Source organism: Pseudopodoces humilis, chromosome 4 (assembly GCF_049639895.1).
Source record: "Pseudopodoces humilis isolate 2021_Gansu_Grassland_sample_001 chromosome 4, ASM4963989v1, whole genome shotgun sequence".
Lineage (NCBI taxonomy): Eukaryota > Metazoa > Chordata > Aves > Passeriformes > Paridae > Pseudopodoces > Pseudopodoces humilis.
This window is the reverse complement of record NC_142203.1, coordinates 45471073-45491059: the sequence shown is the minus strand read 5'-3', so window position 1 is coordinate 45491059 and position 19987 is coordinate 45471073. Positions and strand designations below refer to the sequence as shown.

The 19987-nt window shown below is 42.9% G+C and overlaps 1 protein-coding gene across 2 annotated transcripts in view; it reads left to right on the top strand.

Moving 5' to 3' along the window:
• The window catches only part of CCDC171 (coiled-coil domain containing 171), a 165497-nt gene that overhangs the window by 107884 nt on the left and 37626 nt on the right, over positions 1–19987 (top strand). For both annotated transcript variants that reach the window (XM_088054189.1, XM_088054188.1), the window contains exon 24: positions 2928–3059. In XM_088054189.1, coding sequence (XP_087910315.1) covers positions 2928–3059 — 132 coding nt within the window. The remainder of the gene's footprint in view (positions 1–2927; positions 3060–19987) is intronic.

Sequence of the window (19987 nt, the reverse complement as noted above, 5' to 3'; positions counted from 1 at the left end):
TCTAGCATTAGAGAATGAGCAAATAAGTACAGTTTCCCAACTCCTGTTGTTTTGTTTCTGGATCTCAAAAAGCCAATAGACAGAATTTACTGAATTAGTTCTTTACTAAGATTTCATACAGATCTGGTCTCTCCAACATGATTCCATGCAGGCATGGCCATTATAGCTTTCCAGTCCTTGAATAGGTAGGCAACCTGGAATATTTTCACTTCTAGTGAAACAATATAGTGATATTTGTACAGCATATATCCAGTATTCTGTACTTAAAATTTTTCCTGAATCATCATGAGTATTTTTCAAAGGGAAAGTCCGTCTTAATTTTCAGTTTCTCAGTATACATACTGATAATGAGATGTACTCTCTGCAGTCTAAGTATTTACAAACACAAAAAAAAAGCTTATTTATTTTTTTAATTGTGAATCATCATATCAAAAATCACACTCTTTAAGAAGTTAATACGTACTTTTCTGATGCAGTGGTATTAATGGCATTTGTTTACCACAATGCAGCCATTTAAAAAACAAGGTTTATATTTTATTGTTCAGTGAGTGTCAGACCCCAATACCGAAATAGAGAGTTTGAAACTAATAGGGTTAAAAGGACTTCTACTGTCTGTATTGTGTATATATTATACCTACATTGCTTATACATTGTTTTTTTCCCCCTAGTATTAGCAATCTGCTTTTGTACTTTGACATAGGGATTTCCCTCGTGAATTTTGTCACAGAAAAAAGAGAATCATCAATATCGCAGTTAAACTTGACTTTCAAAGCTAATAGTATCTCATTTGGGGGCTGAAATTTAATAAATTTTCTTTGATTCTGTTTGAGTTTTTAAACATCAAACAATGAATTGGCCAGGGTGCAGTAAAATATTTAGATCTATTGACTACGGTTCAGAAGGGTAGAAGGCAAAACACTGGTGGTTTGATGTTGATAAATTCTTAGTACCTTAATCCACATTAATGTTTTCTTTTATCTGTGTGCATACTGGCAGCAAAGACACTGAAAAGTTGGTGTATATATAAGCTATAAAAATGTAAATCAAGTGTGTGTGTGTGCGTGTGCGCGCGCGTGCGTGTGTGTATTTAAAGCAATGTATTTTGTTATATTCAGCAAGGTTAACATCTGACCAGAATTACACATGCTGACAGAACACTCTAGAGAGTATGTTTGTTCCATAGGACTGTATATCCTGAACCTAGTGCACTATGTGTGCAAAAAATGTGTAGAGGACCTTTCCTGTTATAAAAATTGCATCATAGTGCATATGTTTGGCAGCCACAGGTATTGACAGGAATTCTTTAGGTCAACTTGGGAAATGTAGGGCTCCCTATTCCCACAGAACAGAGGAACGAATAAAATAAAATCTCTTCTTCTTTGTATCAGTAGATTTTCCCATGTTTCTTTCAATCACAGCAGATTTCAAAGGCTCTACTATTATTTGAAATCTGTTCACTCATAATCAACATTTTACAAGACTCTAATTTTATAAGTGGTTAAAGAAAAATAATCTGGGATTTAAAATGAAGAGATCTATGTTTTAATTCATGTTCAGTGCATTCTTGTGGGCAAGGCAGCCTCTAATAAAAAATTGACATTTATTAAAAAGTACTTAGTAAATGGCATATCTATTGATTTATATGTATTTGTAATACATCCAGTATATGTTTGAGTATATATTCAGTATATGTCTTAGTATTAGACTGTGTATTAGGTCATTAAAACAGTAAATTATTTTTGCAGTACTCACTCTTGCTACTCAACAGAATCCAAATGAATGGATTTAATCTATTCGTTTGTACTAATATATATTTGTATGTGTGTCTATCCATCTGTATTAGAATATAATCTGACTACTGGGATCTCCTGGAGGCAGACATTGTAAATTTTGTATTAAATAGAATGAAATATGGGTGCGTGGCACGGTGCGGTGCACCAACATAGGCTGCGGTGTTGCTGTGGAAAGGTGCGCGTTAAGAACGTCCCACAGGCCGTCCGTGCCGGCAGACAGAGGCACGACATGTTGCGATAGGCAGGGCAGCGCTGCGCTTCCCGGGGCGCTCCGGCCTTCCCGCTGTGCCGCGCCGTGCCCGAGGACAAAAGCGCGGGCGGCGCTGCCGCGCGCGGCCGGCAGGTGGCACTGCGACACCAACGGCGCGCGGGTCGCCGGGCGGCTCGGGCTGAGCGCGTCCGGCTGCCCGACACGGCCCGGACACCGCCGGACACGGCCCGGACACCGCCGGACACGGCCCGGACACGGCCCGGACACGCTTTGTGCAAACCCGGGCCTGCCCCCTGCCTGGAAACCGCGCTAGAGTCCATTAATACCACTCAGTGCCTTAAGTCTTGCACCGAGTCCGCAAAATGCAAGCATTTCTTTCTTCCTCCCATTCTTCCCCCCCCTTATTGGAAAGCTGCAGGTTAGTTAATTTTGCCTTATTTGTGGATTTTTCATTTATTCTGAATTTTGACTGAGTTGTTTCTAAATGAACCTTATTCTGGAGGACTTACACCAGAGTAGACAGAACTCACATGCCAGCTTCTCACTGATGTGATCACATGAACTTTTTAATTTCACAGCTCATGTTTGTTTCAGTTGGAAGTACAATTACTGTTTCTTTTCTTATGAGGTTTTTACAGGCGACAGATCTGTGAAATGTATATGCCAGCTGGGCTACAGAGCCCTTAGTGTCTTTTTCTTCTCATTCAGACCAGGGGAAGATGCTTTTTCTTCTTAACATTCTCTCCCAGCACTCTGAATTAGAGATTTATTTGCAACGAAAAATCAATTAGTCCTAAATTTATTCATGGATTTCAGGTCCAGCGATCAATGCAAGTCCACTCAGTGGGCTCAAGGGGACCCAGTTCATCCCAGTTAATGTGTCTGAAGGGGAATTACCATTGATGCTGTTTTCTTCCCTTTAGGTCAGAGATCAGGCCTTGCTGCCGTGTACTGCAGCAGCCACGAATGACTTCACCCTGGAGCTACCCAAACTGCACCTGGAGACCTTTTCAGAGGAAGGGCTGAAGGGCAGGCCAGAGGCTGCAGCATTTCAGGTTAGAGTCTAAAATAATCCTGTTTCTTGTTTTCATTTTTTGCAACTGAGAACAAGAAGCTGGACTGCTCTGAATGCGTGAAGAAGAAAATGCTTCAAAACTATTGTAGTCAACAGTTGAAAGAGAAATAATTTTCATATATACTGTTGGATGTGGTATTTCAGAGATGATGTGAACTTTTAATTAGGTATTAATTAAAACTATAATATTAAATAACTGACAAGAAACTTACATGGAAAACCATATTTGAAACTATATTTGAAAATCAATATTATTCTATCCTGCCCCCCTTTCCTCTGCTTAATTTAAGCAAGACAAATAGAAATTAAAAATGCGGTGTAAAGAAAGACAAGATTTTTATGCTGCTACTTGGTCAGTATCATATTTTTTCATATTTCAGTTTTAGAATTAAAAATTATCTTTAGCACTCATAATTTAAAAGGAACTGCTAATTGTAATATTTTAGTATAGGAGCTATTTTGTTTATGTAGGTTTAAATACTTATATATTTCAAAATACTAGTTTTTTTAGGAGGAAACTGGGGAAAAGATGAGAAAACAACTGAAAATGTACACATCTTCAGCTCTGAAAATGGATTCTGTGCAATGCCTCCTTATTATTTCTAAATTCATGTCTTCTTCTGTACAAACTATGCCTTAGTCTTTGTAGCTGTGCAGAATACATTCTTGTTAAAAGCAGAATATTTCATTTTCCCAATGAGAGAACAAAAGGCAGAGTGAGTACATACTTCTTTCACTATGCTTTTCTGTCTGAATCAGAGAGAGAGTAAAGGTAGTCAAGTGAAGTGCAAGGATATTAGGAAATGCAAATATTGCCTAATATTTGCCTAATATAAATTGCCTAATATTGCCTGATATAAAAGGTATACTTTTCTGTAGTAACCTTTTTTAATTTATTGTAGATTTTCAGTTCTACACACAGGATACAATTGCAGGAACAGCATCACAAAACCAAGCATTCAAGAAAGTCAGATTCTAAACTGGAAATTTCTCACTGTTACCCTTTTAGATGCATGTCTTTCAATATGAAAAATATTTAAATTATGTGTTTATTAATATGTTTCCAAAATAAAGTAGTAATTATGGTAACTGTGAGATTCCTGTACACTGTAGTAAGCACAGCTGTATGTCTCTGGCAGAGGGTATGTTGCAAATGCTTCCCCATACAGTGATGATCACTCTTAAAGCTGCGCGAAAAACTCCACAGGTGCATCTTTTTTCTAAGAAGCTGTCATAGAAATCACCAACTTTTAAATACTAGTACTTCTAATTTGGGAGCCTGTTTGGTGATACCTGCTTCTGCTTTTTCTTTTCATCCCAGCTTCCGTTCTTTTTTGACCTTCCAGTGATTGCAGAAGCATTTCCAAACCAGCCTATTCCATCATTATTTCTAAGAACAGAAACAGTAGTATAAAAAGTTACATTTCACATTTGTACAGAGTACTTACTTGCACTATAGCTAATCCACAGTAATGTATGTGCTGCACTGGTAGTGCAGTGGTGTAAACCTACTTTTTGTTTACCAGCTTCAGTTACACTTGGTTACTCTCTGTGTCCACAAACAGCTCCAGTGGTTCAGTTTGTATCACTGAAGTTCCTTTCCTCCTTCCCATTCTACTTCTCCCTTTCGCTTCTCTTCCTTCCCCTTCTCTCCCTCTTCCTCTCCCTATCTCTAATTACTCTATTTCTAGTTACACAGTGCTTTTTGATAACTTTCTAAGCACATTGTAGAGATTTTCTTATAAAATGTGTCTTTTATAGCTGGGAGTCAGCTAATTGATGTTAATTTCATGCAAAACTACATTAAGAGCAATCCTGTAATCTTGAATGAGGAAACTGTGAGTAATCACTTTATGGACACTTCTCTTTAAAGTCAGTGGGATTGTTTGCCTGCATGTCCTCTAGAACTGCTGTAGTTAGTCTGTGATAAGTACGACTCAGTTAAAGGCCTTATTATCTGCAAGTTTTAGACATTGGGAGTTTTTTCCCAAGTCTAAATTCATTGGTATTTGATGGTATATTTTTAAAAGTTGCATGAAAAATTAAGCTCTTAAATTAGACAGTGTGATAGGGATGAAGCACTGGCTATCAGAACTGTTGAGTACTGACAGAAGATGACACTGTTCTATTTTTATTATTCATGCATGCAGTTTGTAGTAGGGGCTGAGACCAGTAATTATTGTAAAATTGGTCTGAGTGTAGCACTTCCTCATCATATGGAAGTAGTATGCATCTTTTAAAGAATTGTACCCTCTAGTTTCGACCTCTAGGTAGTGAAATTAAATATTTGGACACACCATTCTGTGTATCTTCTCCAAAACCTGTACTTTATGAAATGGCTCCTAAATTGCAAAGTTATGTTGTAGGTTGAAATGTTAAGTTACTCAACAAGCATATCCTTGCACGAAGCATCTTCTAAAGCCCCATGCAAGTAGTGAAAGTATTACTTAATTTGTAGGCATTTGTTAAATTCTTAGGACTGCAGCAGAATTACTGTAGTAGTTCGAAAATGTCACTTCAGTTGCATAAATAATGAAAAAGGTGTAATATCTCTAAGATTAAAATATGGTAGCTATAGCCTTGAAAAAATCTAACCTGATGTTTAATTGCTGTGAAGAATGTTATGTCACAAAATTGTGCTGTTAGTTACTTAAGTCTGAAAGTGAAAAACTATAGTATTGTTTTCAAACCCCTGGAATGCAATGAACGCAGCATTGAAGGTGTGCTGTTTGGGCCATGCCATGATGTTCCTACTGGAGTCAAAAAGTGGAATCATATATGAAGCCTTATATGAATACAGGATACAGGGTTGTAAAGGCAGCTAAAATGACATGGTATTGCCAATTCTAGTAGTCTTGCCTGGCAGATGACTATTTAAATTACCTAGTAAAGGTCATCAGCTCTTTATAAAATACTGAGTTCAGTTGTGTTACATCTTTAGAATGAGGATAAGGTTACTTAATAACATCAACACTCTCTTCTGAAATAGTTCTATAGTGGACAAAAAGTGGGCATTCACTAGTTCTAATTGTCTCAAGGCAACTCAACTAGTTCTGAATTGTCTCAAGTACTTTTACATCAAATATGTAATTGATACTAATGTCAAGCCTTCTTACCTAAAGACAATTCATTAAGCCCCTAAAGAAATAAACAAACAAACAAACAAACAAATAAATCCAATGAGATGTAAATGTTTATGTATAAGTAATTAAGCGTTGGTATCTTATCAGTTTAGGTTTCTTCTGTTTGGAGAGGTAGACATAAAAGGGTAGAAACTGGCATGAAACTTCTTGCTGCAAATTTAGGTACCTCAGACACATATGTTAATGTTATGCTTTAAAGGAATTATACTTGATTTATGATAAAATTACTTCTAAATATTTATCGGCATGATCCAGGCTATCTGAAGACATGACTCCAGATACTAGTTGAACACAGAAAAGGAACCAGAAAAGGATCTGGGGGTGCTGGTTGACAGTGGCTTCACATGAGCCAGCTGTGCCCAGGTGACCAAGAAGGCCAGTGGCATCCTGGCCTGTACCAGCAGTGGTGTATCCAGCAGGGCCAGGACAGGGATTGTCCCTCTGTGCTCGGCACTGATGGAGGCCAAACCTCAAGTGCTGTGTCCAGTCCTGGGCCCCTCTCTCACTCACTACAGAATGGAGATTGAGGGGCTGGAGTATGTCCACAGAAAGGCAGCAGAGCTGAGGAAGGCTCTGGAGCACAAGTCCTGTGAGGAGTGGCTAAAGGAGCCGGTGTTGTTTAGCTTGGGGAAAAGAAGGCTGTCCTGGTTTAAAGGTCAGGTGTCTGCCAAGGAAGGCAGAAACCTCCCTTGGAATGGAAAATGTTCCACTTCCCTCCAAATTATTACGACTTTGAAATTACGGGGCTTTTAGGCAAAGTTATGGGAAAAGGAATAACATTTTTTTTTATTACTATATCTGTGTAACAAGACAAACAAGCAACAACAGCTGTGGCGCTGGCCCAAGCCGAGCACAAGGCCAGGCCCAGCCTCCGGGCCGCGGGCGCTCTCCCCTCACTGCAGCTCCGGGCAGGGCCGGGGCGGGCCGGGGCGGCCATGGGAAGGGTCCCTTTGCACACCCAGGGACGGCAGGGCCCAGAGCCCCTCCGCAGGGTGGGATGGACGGCGGCAGAGCCTCGGAGCAGCCGGCCGGAGCAGCGGAGGCGGCCACACCCGGGTGGCCAACAAAGGGTAGCAAGGACTCCCCAGCCGTGCCAGGAGCCGCGGGAGCCCGAGCGGGCACGGGGTGTCGGGTTAAAATGTAACAAAAACCCCAAAGCAGCGGCAGAAAACAGCGGGGCTGGGCAGAGGCGGGCGGGTTGCCGCAGGCAGCTACTGCAAGCAGCCGGGACTGTCTCCCTCCAGGGGGTTCGGGGGTCAGGGTCCCATTCCCGGTGAGATGGGTTGTTGGAAAGGTCCCAGTTCAACAGCTGCTCTTGCGAGCAGACACTCACCCATGGTAAGGTGAAGGACAAAAGCTCTGTAGTGGCAGCGAATCCTCTGGCCTCAGTTGGCAGTCCGTCACCAAAACCACTCCTGTGCACTCGGATCCCAGGAGAGAGAGAGGGGCACGGGCCCAGCCCCTCACCCCCAGCCAAAATCTCACAGCTTCTCGGCTCTTGCCAAGAGAAAGCCCCCTCAGCCAAGAGACAGCAGCAAACTGCACCCTTCTCCCTCCTCCTCCTCCCAGCCACATCCTCTGTCTCCCAAGTATCATCATTACCATCTCTTAGGCAACATATAGGAGAAAATTTCCCGAGAGAAAGAAAAAACTCAAAAAATCCTAACCTCCAATAGCATCTCATTGCTCTCTACAGCTACCGGAAAGGAGGTTGTAGTCAGGTTTCAGTCAGTCTCTTCTTCCAGGCAACTGGCAACAGGACAAGAGGACATAGGCTCAAACTGTGCCTGGGGAGTTTCATGTTGGGCATCAGGAAGATGCTAAAGCATTGAAATGGATTTACCAGGAATATGGTAGAGTCATCATCCTTGGAAGCATTCAAGGAACAGCTGGATGTAGCACTTAGTGCTATAGTTTGTTGGTGTGGTGGTGTTCAGTCAAGGGTTTATGGTCTTGGAGGTCTTTTCCAACAATAATGATTCTGTGATTCTCTCCTTCGGGGGGGTTTGAGATGGTAAGTTTTCACTGAGTCTTGCCTCCCTTGTTTTTGTCACTCTCACATGCTCTCATGATCTACTGCCCTCTGTACACTCTCCACTGCACGCGTGCCCTCCTGTCTGTGCACTTGCTGCTGTGTGCACACGCACCACGTGTACCCACTCTCTAGTGCCCTTGCTTTCCCTCTCCCTGCGTGCCTGCTCTCTCTGCCCTACCTACTCCTGAGCTTTCCTTCAGTCTCTGCCTGCTACTCTGCCTGGGTCTCATTCTCCTGCTTCCTGTGCCTGTTTGCTACTCTTATCTGCCTTTCCCTTCCACCTGCCCCAGCTTGCTCCCTCTATCTTCAGCATTTGTTCATGCAGATTTATATATACTTCTTTGCAGTTCCTATTAGGTGTTTTGAGGAAATTTAAAATGAAAAGTGCAGTAGTAAAATGAAGACTTAAATTTTGAGTAGTAATACAGTCAAGTAGTGACATATCTTCAGTGTTAGCATATAATCATTATAAATTTACGAAGAAGTAGATTCATACCATTTTTGCATTCATGCATGATTTAGTCATGCATTATCTAATTGTGCTGTAGGTCCACTTTTTCTAATTAATTGGACAAACATAAATGTAGTTTTAGGAGCTTCCTAATTTGTATTTATTTTCACTTGTTTATTAATTTTAGATTTATGCTTGATAGGTTACATGGTGAAAGATATGCATAATTCTGCTGATAATTTTCCTCAAAATAATAAACACTTTCTCATTTCTGTGTTCACTTGTCAATAAAAAAGTTCTTACCAAATTGAGGAAGCAAGTGATTTCAAAGGTAACATTATAATTCTGTCATCAGATCTTATCCTCTGCATAGGGCTTGTCTTTCAAACATAAATCAGTTCTGGTAAGAGGACTTAATGAGATGAATTAATCATAGAGCAGCTGCTTAAAAACTGTATTACTAGAATTTTAAATCTTGTACTTGTGTTTTAAAGTTTTTTCTTCCATAAACATGGCTCATAAAAGAAAAAAAAAATTTTTTTTTCTCTTAATACTTCAGAAAGAAGAAATGTTTTTTAGGGAGATATAAAGACGCATCATGCACACTCTTGCAGTATTTTATTTTTACTTACACTGTTTCACCAGAGAAGGAGCTATCAATTGCATTATAGGGGCCAGAATGCTGCCTCATTTGGAATCAGATTGCTGTTTCTTGTCAGGTAAAACTGGGTCTTCATTGTCCAGGAGTTCAGCAGGTGCCATCAACAGCAGCTAGGTTGCCCTCCCACCTCCAAAAGGACTAATTTCTTCTGTAGCTCTCCAAAAGGACTGCTTTCTTACCTAGTGTCAAAATGTAGTGCTTCTGGACTGACCACAAGCCTGTCTGAAATACACTGTTTAAAGAGAAATGTGATTCTTTATTACTCTGCTGATACTTTACACTTGCATTTTGAGTTGAAATGCATGTAAATAAGTTAATGTCTCAAAAGCATTAGAGTGGGGCAACACCTCTTGCATACCTGACCTTTTGTGAACTTCAATCTAAAAAATATAAAGTTGGTGTAGGATTTAAGCAATGACTGACAACTAAGTAAAGTCTTAATAACCAGATTGAAGAGGTGTAAAGTGGAGAACTCAAATTTAATCTTCTTGGAAGTGTTCAGCTGGTATCTGGAGTCATGTCTCCAGATACGTTGTATCGTCTCAGTTCTAGAAGACAGGTGTCTGCTAGGGAGAGCAGGAGCCTCCCTTGGGATGAAAGAATGTAGACCCCCTCCCTCCAAATTATTATAATTTCGAAATCAAGGGGCTTTCAGGCAGAGATCTGGGGATCACGATCTGGCTGTACTCAGGAATGTACATCCTCCAGAAACCTATGACACCTAGGAAAGCTTGCGTTTCCTTCTTGCTGGTGGGTGGAGACATTGCAGTGATCTTATTGACGACCTCAGTGGGAATCTGACGCCGTCCATCTTGCCACTTTACTCCCAGGAACTGGATCTCTCGAGCAGGTCCTTTGACTTTGTTCTTCTTGATGGCAAAGCCAGCTTCTAGCAGAATCTGGATGATCTTTTCTCCTTTCTCAAATACTTCCACCGCTGTGTTCCCCCACACAATGATGTCATCAATGTACTGCAGATGTTCTGGAGCCTCACCCTTTTCCAGGGCAGCCTGGATCAGTCCATGGCAGATGGTGGGGCTGTGCTTCCACCCCTGGGGCAGTCGGTTCCAGGTGTACTGCACTCCCCTCCACGTGAAGGCAAACTGAGGCCTGCATTCTGCTGCCAGGGGAATGGAGAAAAATGCATTAGCAATGTCAATAGTGGCGTACCACTTCGCTGCCTTGGACTCCAGCTTGTACTGGAGCTCCAGCATGTCTGGCATGGCAGCGCTCAGAGGTGGAGTCACTTTATTCAATGCACGATAGTCCACAGTCAATCTCCATTCTCTGTCAGACTTGTGCAGACAGGCCAGATGGGGCTGTTGAAGGGTGAGTGGGTTTTGCTGACCACCCCTTGGCTCTCCAGCTCTCGGATCATCTTGTGGATGGGGATCACAGCATCTCGATTTGTCCTATACTGCCGGCGGTGCACCGTCGAGGTGGTAATTGGTACTCACTGTTCTTCCACTTTCAGGAGTCCTACTGCAGATGGGTTCTCTGATAGTCCAGGTAAGGTGTTCAATTGCTTAATGTCCTCTGCTTCCACAGCAGCTATTCCAAAAGACCACCTGAGTGAGTCCCTTTGGGTCTTTGTAATAGCCATTCCGAAGGAAGTCCATGCCCAGAATACATGGGTCTCTGGGCCAGTCACAATGGGATGTTTCTGCCACTCCTTCCCAGTCAGGCTCACCTCGGCTTCTAACAGAGTCAACTGCTGCGATCCCCCTGTCACCCCAGCAATGGAAACAGGTTCTGCCCCCACATGTCCTGATGGCATTAGGGTACACTGCGCACCAGTATCAACTAAAGCTTCATATTTTTGTGGCTCTGATGTTCCAGGCCATCGAATCCACACTGTCCAAAAGACCCGGTTTTCCCGTGCCTCTTCCTGGCTAGAGGCAGGGCCCCTCTAGCACTGGTCATCCTCTCCTCCCTGGGCATACATGCTAGAGGTACCTTCAAGGGGATCATCCTCTTTTCTGTAATGTCTGGCAGTTTGGTCACGGGAGGTTGAGGCTACCTTCACTTTAGTGGAACCTTTCTGGTTAACGGTTCCCTCCCTGAGTTGATGCATTCGTGCTGCCAGGGCAGAAGTGGGTTTCCCATCCCACTTTCCCATGTCTTCCCCATGGTCATGTAGAAAGAACCACAGCTCAGTTCGTGAGGTGTACCCTCTCTCTCTAGCTGGGGGATGCTGGGCTTGGAGTTTTGGGCTTGTGACCCGCACTGGTGCCATATGGGAACTGCTCTTCCTCATCTCTTCCCTCATTTCCCTCATCTCCTCTTTGAGTTCCTTAATCACAGCGGAAATCTTAGCCTGCTGCGGGCCATGGACCATACTGTCGTAATTTCTAAGCCTGGTGGTGACAGAACCCACCGTCTCTCGGCTGCTATCAGCGTTAATCAGTGCAATATAGGTGGTGTAGTCACGTGGCCCTAGATTTGCCAGACTCCACAACATCTGCCCAGTTCACCTGACTTTGTCGGGGTCATTATCATGCTGTCCACCCCTCCCAAAAAGGACCTCTAATATTGCCACTTCTCTCAGTTGTTGGATCCCTTCCTCAATGGTTTTCCAGTCCCTTCTATGATAGTGCTCTTCCATTCTCTCTCTGTGGACAAACCTCTCTCTTACACTCGTCAAAAGCCACTCCCAGAGGGAAAGGGGCCCTTGCTCCCTGACGAATACCTGATTCACACCTGAGTCCTGGGTCAAGGGTCCCACATTCCTTGCCTCACCACCATCCAGCTGCACGCCTGTACCCATAAGGTCCCAGACCCGAAGTAACCAGGTTGTATAAGGCTCACGCCCCCGCCTCACAATGTCTTTTTGCAAGTTACGGAGACTGTCATATGTCAGAGACTCAGTAATGATTTCAACTTCTGGCTCCCCTGTGGGTTGTGAGGACCCTCCTTTCTTATCCTTATCAACAAGGTGCTGTGATTTCATCTTAGGCTTCCTCGTTTCCACAGGGGCAACAGCTGCTGGCTGTGACTGCCCTTGTGGTTCAGCTGGAACCTGGACGGTTGTAACGTCTGTGGGTTCCACTGCTGCACCATCAGACTCTCCCTCTTCGAGGCAGGGGGAGGGTTTCCCAGCAGCTGAGGAAATGCACTCTATCTTCTGGCTCATCTCACGCATCTCCCTCACCAGAACCCCTACCCACTCTGGGTGGTTCATTTCTGAGGGGCAGGCTCTAGAGCAGCACCCCCTGTCTCTGGGGCTGTGCCAGGCTCTGGAGTAGCATCTCCGGTCTCTTTCCCTTTGTCTCTGAAGGCTAAGTAGAACAGGCCTATCAGCAACACCAGCCACTGTATGATGTCATTTGTCTTCAGAGAAGATTTTAACCCTTCGAAAACTGGTGGGGTAGGCCCAAGGAACTGGGTGAAAGGTTGGGAGAAAATTTCCCCAGCTGTCTTTTTCTCCCAGTAGGTACCATTATTAAAGTAACCCGAAAACCATCCAGTTAGTGTGTGACAGCTCTGAATCCATGAGCCTGCCGTCCAGAGGACGTTAAACATCCATGAATTCCTCACCTTATCAACCCACAAAACAAACTGGATAATAGCCACAGTAGCCTTAGTTATAGGACTCATATTAGGTAAGGTACAGCAAATGGGAGAAATATAGCTGTGACCACATGCCCCACGAACCTGGGTAAGCTAAACAACATTGTTCTACCTAACAAGGTCTCTAAATCCAGCACACAAAAGTTAGGTTATTTAAGAACTGTTATTCCTTTTTTGCCCTTTTCCTCTCGAGCCCCACGTTGGGCGGCCAAAATCTGTCTCGGTTCTAGAAGACAGGTGTCTGCTAGGGAGAGCAGGAGCCTCCCTTGGGATGAAAGAATGTAGACCCCCTCCCTCCGAATTATTATAATTTCGAAATCAGGGGGCTTTCAGGCAGAGATCTGGGGATAGGAATAACAGTTCTTTACTAGTATAACCAGGCAAACAAACAAGCAATAACTACAGCAATAACAAGAAAACAGAACCAGGGACCCCGGGACAGCCTTCTCGGCTGAGACGGGATGGAGGAGAGGCTTTGTTTTCACAAACCCCTCGGGCAGTCAGTCCCGGTGCTCCTGCAGGGCTCCGAGGAACACTCAGCTGGAACAGCAGGGATGAGCTGAGATCCTGGGCCGGTGGATGAGGTGTATCAGCAGCTCCGCGGCGGTGGCTGGCACTGCCACACGTCCCGGCAGGACAGGGGGTGCGAGGCCACCAACAAAGAGGGGAGAAGGAGAAGAAGCAGCTCCGTCCGGGTGATGGCGAAAATTCCCTTCTCTCCACCGCAGCAGCTCCGCGACCCAGCAAACGAATCTCTTTTCCCGAAGCCGAAGAAAGCCAGCCAAAAACTGTCCCCACCCTCCTTTCCTGCCCCCTTCCCCCACTGGGCCCGGCCACTCTTTGTCCTTTATCAATCACCCACTAAATACCCACAGTTAGGTTGTCTCTGCAGCTAATGGGTAAAAATTCCACGGGCAGGCCAGAATGACAAAACCAAAAAAAAAGGACACCTAACCCTCAACGATCATGCTTCTAAATATTTAGAAGCATTTTAGCGTAATTCAATGTAATTACTTTAAAACATAAGATTAATGTATATTAGGATAATACTATTTAAAACTTTAAAAAATGAGACATCTCTTAAATGGTAGTGATGTTGAAAATTTGCCTTCTCAAATTTGAATTTCACACTGCTTCTCCTTTCCACCACTTAACTGCTCAGCTTCCTTGCCTCTTCACAGTATTTCTGTTAGCAGTATTTTCTTCCCTATCCCCTACAGGCCTTCTCTCCTTTCCTCATTTCTCTGCTCCTTATCTTTAGCCTCTTTCCCTCTCTTTTTCAGCAACCCTTGCACTTTTTTATTTCTTAACTTGCCTTTATTCATTCTACTAAATTAGGACAGATTACATGAAGAACCTTCTCAGAGGATGTTGTAGTTAACTGGGACACTGTTTGCACTCCAGCCATGCTAAGTCTTTGCCTTATGGACCATTAATATCAAAGTCAGTATCTGTAATCACTGCTTAATCAATTACTGAAGCTCTCTTTGTCCCTGTGACACTACTGACTCTTGTCCAGCCCCTTTCGTAAGCAGTATCAGTTTTATAAAAATTTTTCAGCTAAGATGTTGATTATCTGGATTATCTTGAATGCCAAGGTTAGTATATAATCATTTAACCTTTCAGTAACCTTTCTCAATGGAGTTTTCTTTTTTGGCCCTATCAAGCAGTCATGTAACTCTCTGTCTACTTAGACCTTTTTCATATATTTATATCTATTGCATTTGGGTGATGTCTTAGGAGTTATCTGTGCTAATATGCAAGAGTGCTCTTTAAGAACTGTGTAAAATATTATCTTAATTCACTAAGTTTATTTACTTAGTTTTGCTTCTGCTTGTAATCATGGGATTTCTTTTTCACCTGCCTACCAGGTTGCTGCATCTTTCCTGTTTGCTACTCACTATCCTTTCATGAGAAAAATTACTTTAGAGTCATGGTGATTTCAATATGTATCCAAAGCCTCAGTCAAGAGCAGACTCCTAATAGCTGTAATTGAAAAATAAAGCATCATTTAATCACAGAAGATATCAGGTATAGTTCTCACAGCACCTTGTTAGGCAGCTATTTTTAATTCAGAAATCATGTCTTTCAGAACTACATGGGTTTATCTGTGCACAGCATCTTCAGGAATAGTTTTCACAGAGAGCAGCTGTGTAAATTTGGGACTATTTTCTTAGAGAGTGTGCAGTGTGTACCATTGCTACGCAGATAAGTCCATTAAGAAGCATAGATGTTTAATTGTTGGTAATTGTGTGAGTTACAAGTTAAATTAATGAAAACCATGAAAGATTGGAATTGTCTGGAGTCTTACATTTTTTGTACTGGTTCTTTTAATTTCAAAACCTAAAAAAATGCTGAGCAAGTGAGCCTAAGCAATAGAAGTTAATGAGGCAATAGACAAATGTTTAAGAAGCAGAAACAGAATCAGACTATTTTCTTATATTAAAAAAAAAACTTTCTTCAAATGCTGAAACTTCTGTTTAGTATTTTTTTTTGCTTAACTGCTTAGTAGTCCATTCTTATAAAGCATGTCTCCTTGTTACTCTTATTAATTGCTTACAGAGTAAGAAAAAATTATTAAATATTGCACCGTATTAGTACAAGATTTTTGTAATGGAATTGTGGGAGATATTTCTTCCCAGATACTGCATTTTGGTGGGCCTTGTAGTTAAAGACCTGGGAGAAGAAGAAGGGTTATCTACAACTTGAGTGAGTTTATTATGGCTTAGTGATTTGCTGATTGATATCATTTGCTGTCAGTTACGGCTCCCTTAATGTCAAGTTTTCTTTGCATAATGCCTTGAAATAAAGACTGATGAAGATTTTTCAGATTCATTCTGCTTATATAAATTGACCCTGATTTGCCCTTCTGCTTGACAATACAAGTGACAGCAGTTAGACAAAAATATAGCAATGACTATGCAACTTAAGGATTAAGTAAAATACAGTAAACCTTTCAGAATATAAAACAAGGCATAAAAAACAGGCTGTTCTCTTTTTTCCACACTTATTGAAGAAGTAGACTGGGATAGCATCCCAAATGCTATACTGCTGAAGTCTGAAGAGGAAAAGTTTTGAAAGGATTAAATGTTAGACTGTTTTGTTTTACCAGATTCTAACAACTGGTTGCTAATTAATTTTGGCTGGGGGTTTTGTTGGGGTATTTTTTGGTGGTGTTTCGTTGTTAGTAGCTTTTGTCAATTATTTTTATTTTTTTTTATTTTTTTGGTGGAAAGGGTTGTATTAATTTTGGGTTATAAATCCACATATGTTATTACCTGCAAATTCTTTTTTTTACATTGTTATTTTACAGGAATCATAGTAAGCTATTTTGAAGCTGTTGTCTTGATTTTTCATTTACTGAATTGATTGCTTGTCTAGTGACATGTGTTGCTAGTATCCTAGGATCACAGATTCCAACATTATATTGGACTGTGCAAAGCACAGATTCTTGGGATTCATAAAATCTTTGCTATAGGTGTCCCAGAACTAATATGCTTTAAGTAGGGCACTCAATACTTGTCCATTGCAGTACTCAATTGTTATACTATTTTAGAACTCTCCCTTCATTATGGTCTCTTCTCTCATTTTTGATCTCCCCCTGTTAAATGCAAAAAGATGTTAAGAAATTAGGGGGTGAGGAGAGAATGAAGACAGCTGGAGAATGCTCTAACTAATGGAAATAAGATGAATGTGGAACTGTTCTATAAACCTGAATAATAAGGGTACACAGCCTGCATGTTGGCAAGTGTACCTGCAAAGGATTGGATCTATGGCTTTTAAGAAGATAATATCCATGGAATGACAAAAATTTGTTTATCCTCCTGGAGCTTTGATAGAACTTGAGCTTCCTCTGGATTGCTTCAACATCTGGATCTCTTTTGATAAAAGAGCAGTTCTAAACTAAAGATCAGGAGGGAAGAATAATCTCTTCCACCTGTGTGGGGAAACTTACAATGTACATTTAATGCCTGAAGACTGTATTTTAGTTCTGATTTCTCTCTGTTAAGAGGCAGATTGTTCTTTTCCAGTACCAGCACCTAGTGGTATCCCCCTCTTTCTGCCTTATCTTAATTGACAAAAGCTAAAGGGAGAGATTAGAGAGCAAAGCCTCCTGCCATTGCCACCGTGTATAGTGCCAGACTTTCTCTCCATGCAGTTTTCCAATCTCAAATATTTTTGTTTTCTGGTTAATACTGTACAAGTGAAAAATTACAAGTTGAAGTTTAAATTCTCAAGTTTTTACACATGCTTGCAAAGACCACAGGACTGGGTTTTGAGCAGAGATTCTCCTACATGTCAAAATGTTATGTTTGCCTGTACCTTGGTGAAGGTGTGAGAAATGAACTTGTAAAAATTCGTAAAAATCTAAATAAATGTATATAACAATAACGAAATAAAATATAAAGTACAGTATGACACACAAGCCCTTCCCAGATCTAGCCACGAATTCCCACTCAAAGGATAACGATCCTAGCCGGCGCCCATCAACAAAAGAATAGACAGGACGCGGCCCATCAAGCTGACAGAAAAAAAAAAAAAAAAAAAAACTCCTCAAACTGACAAGGACAGGCTCGGTGACCATCAACGGGGAAGAATAGGCAGGACACGAAACATCAAGCCAAAACGGAGAGGCACCGACGAGATATTCATCACCGGACCCGAACACCTCGCCTTGCGGGCTACCGTTGGGGGAAGCCATCAAGTAAACAAAAGGAAAAATCCAGCCGAAATATCCATCGGCTCCAACCCGGATCCAGCCATCCCATCCGGATGGCCTGAACCACAAGAGCCACTCAGAATTTCTTTACATATGAGGAGACTCGGTCCGGACGTCCATTCGACTCTATTCTCCAATGCCAGGAAATCAATTCATACGACAATCAAGGACTGTTGATGAATAGTGCCTGCCTGGAATTTGGCCTCAAGGCTAAAAATCCCTATAAAAACCCCGGACAGTTTACCCTCCTTCGTGGATTTGGGAACACCTATACCTTTGGGTATAGACCCCTGTCCACCCAGCGCTGCGCTGTTTATTTTATTGTGGTTTTCCCTCATTGTTTATTTTTTTATAAAAATTGTTTTATAATAAATTGTTTTTATTTAACCCAAATCTGCCTTTGCATTTATAACAGATTGGTGCCGTGACTCGGATCGGAGAAACTGCGGGGAATCTCGCTGCCCGGGACGGGTACCCCCGCTGAATTTGGCGGCCTGGTGAGTGAAGAACCCCCGTAGTTCGTTCCGATATCCGAACCAAATTTAGGCGGAGGTAAAAACCACAATAAAAAGGATAAATCCGGATCGGAGAGCTCGGAAGGCACGGAGCCTTCGGAGCCGCGGCTTACTTTGCTCGTAAAACGTCTAGTGCGCACAAGGGACACCCACGCAGGAAAATAGCTGTAAGTACTGCTGGTTGAGCGGGCGATCGGGCGAGTGTGTGAGACGTGATCTGATCACGAAGCGAGTGCGGACTTCAAGGTCGCGTTTCCATCCTCCCGCGAGGGAATTGGCCGGCCGCGAAGGAAGCGATACAGAGTGAAAGTTTTTTTTTTCCCTCGACACACACTGGTAAAACCTGAGACCAAAGGGTGTCTCGGGAACTGATCGCAAGGTACTAAGAGGGGAAGGGACGTCTTGTCGAGCTCGAGGCTGGTAAACCCTCTTAGTAACGGACCCAGAGAGAGGTCCAGGGAAGAATCAAAAGTTCCGATTACAAGAGACCTCAGCTCAGCTCGCTGAAAGGTGAGTATCGGCAAATTTTGATTCCTAAGTACACAACGCAGAAACTGATATCGACTCACGGAGAAGTCGAAGAAAGGTAAGAATATATTTGCGAAGTATGGGGCAGAAAAAGAGTAGGCTTCAAGGAAGAAGCACAGGAAAAGATTCCTCCAATCAGGGGGAGGAATCACCAGACATCCCACTGGAAAGTCCCTTGGGGTGGATGCTAAAACACTGGGAAGATTGTCCCCAAAGGAAGGGGAAATCAAAGGAGAAATTAATACATTACTGTATGGAGGTTTGGGGAGGACAGGAGTTGAGAAGTCACCTCACTTGGCCAGTGTTAGGCACATTTGAAAAATGGACGTGTAACAAGTTGTTCTCCTATGTGGAGGACAAAGTCCCCTCAGATCCTGAGGAGAAGGAATACGCTAAGCTCTGGGTAAATGCCAGAGTAGGGCTATTTCCAATAAAGCAAAAAGAAAAACGTGAGTCGAAAACTGAGTCCTGGGAACCCCTCGATCACTTACCACCCCCGTATCGAGGACCAGCGGGACCTTCCTCTGCCGATCAGGTGGTACCTTCAGCACCCCTGGGCCCCCGAGACCAACCCACTGAGATACGTGTGTCTCAAGCGGGAGACTCAGGGCCAGCAGCAATGCCGGCAGCCCTTCCCCTTTCCCCGCCTGTAAACACCGTAACCACAGCAACCTCCTCGGAGGTTTTTTCTGCGCAAGGCTGGGGATCACCCTATCCGCCCCTGCCGATCCAGCCGCCACAACCGGGACCCTCCCATACAACGGAGGGGGCTCCTCCCTTCAACCGGGTGGCGGCAGAAATTCCACAATTAATAACAGGGAGGCAATACACAATCACCAATTCCCCTCCCGCAAGTAGAACCCGTTTAAAAGCAAGAATGATAGATAATGAATGGGGAGAGAGTGAAGAGGGGCACCGGTTGCTCCCTCTTAGGGAAGTACCGACGGCCCCGGGAGTGATCGGTTTTGTGAATGTCCCCCTTAACTCTGGAGATGTAAGAGCATTAAAAAAAAGAGATGGGGCGGTTGTTAGATGACCCTCTCGGAGTGGCTGAGAGGTTAGATGAATTTTTAGGGAGTAGCATTTATACCTTTGACGATCTTATAGCAATCCTGAGATCACTGTTTAATCCGGAAGAAAGGGAAATGATTAAACAAGCCGGGATCAGAGACTGGGACAGACGCAATCCACAGGGGACGCCAGGTAACCAGAAATGGCCTAGCGCAAGCCCGAGCTGGAATGCACAGACAGAGGAAGGCAGACAGAACATGAGGGATTTAAGGAG